At 39.3% G+C, this 7,681-nt stretch overlaps 1 protein-coding gene across 1 annotated transcript in view; it reads left to right on the top strand.

The window, feature by feature from the left end:
• The first annotated feature begins 757 nt into the window (after window positions 1-757).
• Window positions 758-7,681, top strand: part of CDK19 (cyclin-dependent kinase 19) — a 122,385-nt gene continuing 115,461 nt past the window's right edge. Inside the window, exons 1-2 of the mRNA XM_009326433.1 lie at window positions 758-762; window positions 1,103-1,178. Coding sequence (XP_009324708.1) covers window positions 758-762; window positions 1,103-1,178 — 81 coding nt within the window. The remainder of the gene's footprint in view (window positions 763-1,102; window positions 1,179-7,681) is intronic.

The following is a 7,681-nucleotide window of genomic DNA, read 5'->3' as shown; positions in this document are numbered from 1 at the left end:
TGCAGTTACTAATACGTGTAGGCAGTTATAATTTCTGGTCAGTCTCATCCCCTCCCCACATTCCTCCACTCAGCCGCTTCTCATCCCCTGAATTTCAGCGATGGGGATGGCAAAGAGGCTGGAGCTGGGCAGGACACAGACTTCTAGTTAACAGTAAGAGAGGCTGAAGCTAATTCAAGTTGATTTTTCAGCATAGCAAAACGAAACGGTTTGGAACTGGACAAAGGGGAAACTGAAGTCTACTAGAAATGCCATAGGGAATTTAGATGGGGTTAGTGGGTTGTTGAATTGTAACTGGTGAGTCTGCAGAAGTACATCAGCACTGTGGGTATCGGTGCTTATCAACATCTATTGATGACAGCCGAATCCTGTAAAACCTTACCATAGGCAGTAAGCTGGTTGTGTTGTATTGCAAGGGCTTTGAGATGCTACTTCATTTTCTTGTTCTGTTGGTTTTCCCTCTAAATCACTTTAAACTGTGATTATTTAAAAGGATAATCTGTGTTTCGGCTTTGTACTTCAGAGCACAGAGTTTCACATACCATGTAGGGTTCTGCCAGTAGCCAGCATTCAAAGAGAGTTCTGTGCTCGTGCTCCGGCAAACACAAACTTGCCTGGTGAAATTCGTGTTCTTTCAATAAGAATAATTAGTTTAAAACATAATAGTATTTCAGAAGTAAAAGTGAATTGATAGCAGCTTGTAAAATCAAGTGAGATCCTTGCGGTTCCTAGGTATATCCAGGAGAGTTTTCCAGGCATGGGGTACGATACAACTCTACTGCTTTTTCATGGTAGTAGACAGTATCCTGGAATTTCAGGAAAAGTGTCCTCCAAAATTCTCTGTAGATGTATTTGCAGTTATCTATATGGTTTCAGAGAGAAATGGATATAGGTTAACAAAGTTTCTTTATGCAGGGGTTTGGAATTTAAGTCTGTGTGAGAAGGAAACCTACTTTTAATATCTAAGTGTAATTTATGCATAAAAACAGATTGGCTTTTTGGCTTTGTAATCCGTACTAAATTAAAATAAACCATTATACTTGTATTGATTGGTGTAATATAAGTCAGAGCTAAAAATATTCCTCTCTTTTTTTGTGTACAGAAAAGATGAAAAGGAGTATGCACTGAAGCAGATTGAAGGTACAGGGATATCCATGTCGGCCTGTAGAGAGATTGCAGTAAGTGTACATAAATGAAAGTATTTTTACTGACACTATTATTCAACAGATATTTTATTTTCTCTGAATTAAGTAACACAAAGTTTATCTAAATGTTTTCCTTAAAGTATGCAAGCATGAAAGTTATTAAAACATAAGATTTTCTTAAAATGCTCTCTAAATAATACTTTTTTTTGAGTGGAAAGAGATGTTCTTGCTAGGTAATGGTAATGCCTCTTTCTAGTACAGTTTTGTTTTATCTGCTTTTAAGTGTTGAGAGGGAAATATACATGAATCTTTTAATGAAGATTTATTTTAAAACTGGATGTTTTTAAAATGACTTGGAGGATAAAGGTTCTGAAAGATTACAACTGTCATTGTAAGTCCACTTGCTAATAATGTATTTTGTTTCAGACAAATGGTAGCTTACTCTTCTTTAGCACCTGAGAACAATTTGTTCTCCTTGTTCTTTATTTGCTTTGCTAAGTACAGAGAAATTTCATAGCAAAATAAGCAGCTTTAATTGTATTTTTATTACTCGTATCTTAGGAAAAAATGGATTCAGAAACTGCACACTTTTGAGCACAGTAGTGCCCATACATATGTGTGTATATATCATTCTTTCAAAGTTGGTAATAATTAGGTGTTTGTATGTGAAGATAGATTTTAATCTTTAAATGTTTGTTTTATGACTGAAAATGTGCGTTACTGTCAAAGTGCTGGATAGTGAGTAAAACTCTGTAATGCAAGAATTTCTTGCATTGCAGAAGTAGTGCACTTGCTTGATTAAATATTTACCTTGTTTGAATGCTGTCACTATGCTGTGGGCTGTTGAAATGTGTGATAGGGTTTGTGCCTAAAACTCTGTATAATTTAGTAGTGTTGCATTGAAATATAGCAATCAAGTGTGCAATGCAATGCGAAGCATTAGAAACTCATGACGTTTATGAACTGAACAAACCACTGTATTGTGTTTAGTGTAGTGCCCACGGTAATTCTGCGTGAAGAGACTTAGCAGATAAAACTACTATCCTTTTAAAGTGCTTGTCACTATAAGGTCAAGGTCGCTCGTGGATTTGAGAGGTGGCTGCATTGCTGTCGGTCACTTTACACAGAATCTACCCTGTGACCTTTTTGCTCATATTTCTGCCTTTGGAGGAAATAAGAAGTCCTCTTTTAATGTCAGTACTAGATTATATTCTTGTTACTATAAAGTCTGTTTTGACAGCAGTGAATTTGTTTGTTTTATTCTTGTTTGTTTTAAATTGTACTACTGTGGAGATGTGTGGAATAGTCCAAAGGAGGCTTTCCTGTTGTCGTGATAGCACTGTGGTATGGAGCTGATTCTGTCCTACCTGGGCACAACATCATAAGGAAGTAGAGAGTGTAAAATTTTTTTTTTTCCACTGATGACACATCACCATTTCAGTCTTGATTTTTTTTTTTTTTTTAATTGATGAAGCTTTGTGCAAAGCTCAGTACAACTTGGGAAATTTCACAGCTACTGTGTAAAGTTGCTTAAATCCTCTCAATGGTTCTTCCTGTAATTCTTCCTTGAATTATATTTTACTCTTCTCTAGACTTTATTGTAAAACTCTATACCCTGAGATAATGTAGCAAATCACTGTTTGCCTCAGTGAAATTTCAGGTTAGTCAAATATTAGAAATGTGGAAAAGGTAAAAGTGAAATAGTTGAAAAAGAAATACGGACTTTTTGTCATACAGAAACAAGCAGAATGAAGTGCATTTTCCGCAGAGAGAATCAGACTTACAATTAATGCATTCATATTTATTCTTGTATTTAAAGTCTTAGATAGGTAACAAAGAAGGTAATGTTCACTGATTAAATAAAGATTATCAACCTGGAAAGAGGCCACGTTAAAATATCACGGGTAGTTCTTTTTGACGTCTTAAAAAAAACCCCAGACAAACCAAAAAGCAACCAATGTCCCCCTCCCCCAACCCCAAAATCCCAAACCCCACCCATATTCTGTGGAAGCTGAGAACACGGAAGAAGCACCAGTGTACTTGGTTCTCTGTGTGTTCAGAATATTTTAATAACTCTGTAACCTGAAGACACTCAAGAATGTGCTCAAGAAATATATTGCTGAACTAAAAGGCATTCAGTTTTGCAGTTCAAGACCATTTTGTGTGTAGTATTGCCTAGACACTCAGAATAAGATCTGGCTAACTTTTCCTAAGAGAAAAGGTGGACTACTCCTCTCTTCTGATGTTACAGATCAAGTTGGTCTGTCTTTGCTTAGGGCTTTGAAAAACATAAAACCTCTTTTACCCCTATTAATACGAGCTTTTCATGGAAGAAGGCTTATGTCAGTGAAAACATCATACAGGCAGTGGTTCCTGGGGCAAGTGATGATTACTTTCTTTCAACTGTAGGGTGATACCTGCTGAAGGAATCAGTATTTTAGCCAATTCTGTTGAATAAGAAAATACTAGAGGGGATTCTTATATGTTAAAGAATTGGGGGGGGGAAGAAAAAAGCTAATTTCTGCCCTCTAACTTGAGTCTGTTCTGAAGATAACTGAAATGCCAGCTATTTCTGTGTTCTTGTTAGGAGGCAGATTATTGCTGGGCTTAAGCAACAGCATTTTTGAAGAGTAGAGCTGGAAAATATGAATGAGAGGAATGAAATAGAGTTCTCATTTTTACATGATTATTTAGTTAACGAATGTGACAGCTCAAGACTTGTATTAGCTTATTTTTGAACCAGTGATGGATGAAATGTTTTCATTATTGCTTGAACGTCAGGGTGGGATTTCTAATTGTTTTTGTAATGTGGGCAAAAAAAATATTCCTGAATTCTTAGAGCTATTTATAGACAAAATGGCTCTTGGAATTTGTTAATTTAGTTTGCATTGTAGAAGATGGAAGAGAAATAAAATACTTTCTTAGACATTAAGGCCTTAAGAAAACTGTTCCTTTCTATTCAGAGGTGAGACATCGGCGCATATTCATTGCAGGGTAATTTAAAGATAACGTTGGAAGCCTGCGCAACAGAAGAGCGTGTGATTATGCTACTGTGTATTAGGGCAAGGATATAAATTTCTTGATGCAGGAGTTTCTGTATCAATTTCTTGATACAGAACTTTCCTGTATCCTTGGATTTGGAAGAAGGAAACTGAAGAGTTGAACGTAATCAAGTATGGAGATAGACAAGGATAATAAACTGGATTTATAAATAATCTGATGCATGTTTTTGGAAAAGTTTTTCTTCATTATGCTGAAAAGGTAACTTAAGTACTTTTGGGGGGAAAGGAAGACTTTTATTCAATTCTGCTGCCTTTGTGTTTTGCTTCTCGCTTGTTACCTTATCTAAGTAACTTTCTTAGAATGACAGGTGGAGACAGAAGAAACAGACCAGAGGGGTATTATTTGTTAGGGTTATTTTTTCCTGTGAAGTATCTTGGCCATCACCTGTTAAGATCAATGGGTATACCTTTAAAAGGCTGCAAACAGCTAATGGTAATGGAATTTTGTATTTTTTTATCAAAAAAGCACCAGGGTAATACAGCTTTATCTGAGATTTCTTGTCCGAAAGGCTTTACTTCCTGTGAGAGGATTATGCTGGTTACTTTCAAGTATTTTGCTTTCCACAGTGAAGAGACTATAAAATTCTAATTGTGGATTTTGGGAAAAACTAATTCAGAGAAGAGAAAAATGTAAGTCTTTTCTTAATCAGTGCCCTTCAGTGGCTACTTTCAAAATATCTGGATATTTAGCCTGTCCCTGAGCGTGGAAGAACTTCAGTGCAATTGTTTGTGATAGATAAGGTTTGCTAACGGTGTAAGAAAAGTACAGTCTCCTTGCAAGTATTAATAAAAGGAGGGTAGGAGAAAGCAGTAAACTGTCTTTGCTTGAATTTAATTTTTTTTTTTATTCAGAGAAAGAGATTAATTCGGTGACTGATTTGGACAGTGGATATTAGGTTTATGCTGCTGGACCCCAAACTGTTTGCAGCTATCTCCATTGGAATTGGAGTGGCTAAGTCGCTTCCAAAATTTGTGGTTGTCTGTTGCTTTTCACATGAGGAATTGCAGAAACCAAAGGCTGAATGGTAGTAGAGGTTAATCTGGAAATCCTCAGAAAAATTGCAGTCTTGAACAACTTGGGAGCTACAATATAATTATTGTTATTGGTTTATTTAGCTGAGATGGTGGAGTTTAGGATCCTAAGTGGAGGATCAAAAAGCAGGATTACAACCCTGGACTTCAGGACAGCAGACTTCAACCTCTTCAGATATCTGCTTGGAAGAATCCTATGAGAGATAGCACTGGAGAAGAGAGGCATCCAGGAGAGCCCATTGGTATTCAAGGATCACCTTGTCCAAGCTCAACAAAGTTCCATCCCAAGTAGCAAAGCAAGCAAGGACAGCAGGAGGCCAGCATGGATGAACAAGGAGCTTCTTATTGAACTTGGACATAAAACGGAAGCATATATGAGGTAGAAGCAGGGATTGGTAACACAAGAAGAGTATAGAGTTGCTGTTTGATCTTGCAACGATAGGGGTTAGGGAAGCCAAGGCTGGCCTGGAGTTGAGTCTGGCAAGGGACCTGAAGGGCAACAAGAAAGGATTCTACAAGTACCTAAACAGCAAAAGGATGACTAAGGAAAACATAAGACTGCTGCTGAATGGGAACAAATCACATGGAAAAGGCCAAGGTACTCAATAACTTTTTTGCCTCAGTCTTCACTGGTAAGACCAGCCTTCAGGAGTCTCATGCTTGAGACCAGAGGGAAAGTTGAGCAAGGAAGGCTTACCTTTGGTGGAGGAGGACCAGGTTAGGGACCACTTAAACAAACTGGACATACAAGTCTGTGGTGCCTGATGGGTTGCACCCACAAATGCTGAGGGAGCTGCCTGATGTCATTATGAGACTACTCTCAATTATCTTTGAAAGATCATGGTGACTGGGAGAGGTTCCTGAGGAATGGAAGATAGCAAATGTCACTCCTGTTTCCAAGAAGGAGGATCGGGGAACTACAGGTTGGTCAACCTCACCTCAGTCCCTGGGAGGGTGATGAAGAAAATCCTCCTGGAAGCCATTTCCAAACACATGAAGGACAAGAAGGTGATTGGTAGTAGTCAGCATGGATTTATGAAGGGGAATTCATCTTCAACCAACCTGATAGCCTTCTACAATGAGATGACTGGCTTGGTGAATGAGGTGAATGCTGTGGATGCTGTTTATTGTGACTTTAGTAAGGCTTTTGATACTGTCTCCCATAACAAGCTAGATTATGTTATGGGAGCTAACAAAGTACAGGTTAAGTAAGTGGAAAGTGAGGTGGACTGAAAACTGGCTGAACAGTTGGGCCCAGAGGACTGTGATCAGTGTGCTAAGTCCAGTTGGAGACAAGTCACTAGTGGTGTACCCCAGGGGTTGATACCGGGGCTGATACTGTTCAGTATCTTCATTAATGAACTGGATGCTGGGACAGAGTCCATCCTCAGCAAGTTTGCAGCTGGCACAAAACTGTGAGAAGTGGCTGATAGAGCAGATGGTTGTGCTGCCGTTTAGAGGGACCTCAACAGGCTGGAAAAATGGGCTGAGAGGAATCTCATGAAGTTCAACAAAGGGAAATGCAAAGTCCTGCATCTGGGGTGGAATAACTCCAGGCACCAGTACATGCTGGAAGCTGACTGGCTGGGAAACAACCCTGCAGAGGAGGCCCTGAGGGCCCTGGTAGACAGCAAGCTGACCACAGGCCAGAAATGTACCCTCAGGGCAAAGACAGTCAGCAGCATCCTGGGCTGCATTAGGCAGAGCATTGCCAGCAAGTCAAGTGAGGTGATCCTTCCCCTCTAATTCAGCACTGCTGAGGCCACACCTGGAGTTCTGTGTCCAGTCCTGGGCTCCCTAGTACAAGAGAGATGTGGAGCAACTGGAGTGAGCCCAGTGCAGGGCCATAAAGATGATTAAGGGACTGGAGCATCTGACATATGAGGAAAGGTTGAGAGCTGGGACTGTTTAGCCTGGAGAAGAGAAGGCTTGGGGGATCTTATCAAGGTATGTAAACACCTGATGGGAGGGAATGAAGAAGTGGGAACCAGACTCTTCTCAGTGGTGCACCTGCTCAAGACAAGAGGCAATGGGCACACATTAAAACACATGAAATGCCATCTGAATATGGAAAGACACTTCTTTACTGTGAGGTTGACCGAGCACTGGAACAGGTTACCCAGAGAGATTGTGAAGTCTCCAGTCTGCTGGACACAGTTGTGGGCAGTCTGCTCTACCTGACCTTGCTTGAGCAGGGAGGTTGTGCTAGATCTCAAGAGGTCCCTTCCAACCTGAAAGATTCTGTGATTCTGTAAAACAATCTTCTAGTATTTCTGTCCATTTAGTAGAAATAGAGCCATGTCTTTCGGACTTATTTCTAATAAGCAGATAAGCATTTTGTGCTAATAAAATAGTATGAATATACACTACTTGGCAGTAAAATACAATGAAGAAAAATTAGTTTGATAAGTTCCAATAAAAGATGCAAGTCCTTCTTGTATC

Source organism: Pygoscelis adeliae, unplaced genomic scaffold (genome assembly GCF_000699105.1).
Source record: "Pygoscelis adeliae isolate BGI_AS28 unplaced genomic scaffold, ASM69910v1 Scaffold206, whole genome shotgun sequence".
Lineage (NCBI taxonomy): Eukaryota > Metazoa > Chordata > Aves > Sphenisciformes > Spheniscidae > Pygoscelis > Pygoscelis adeliae.
The sequence above is the reverse complement of the archived record's forward strand: the minus strand, read 5'-3'. Positions and strand labels throughout refer to the sequence as shown.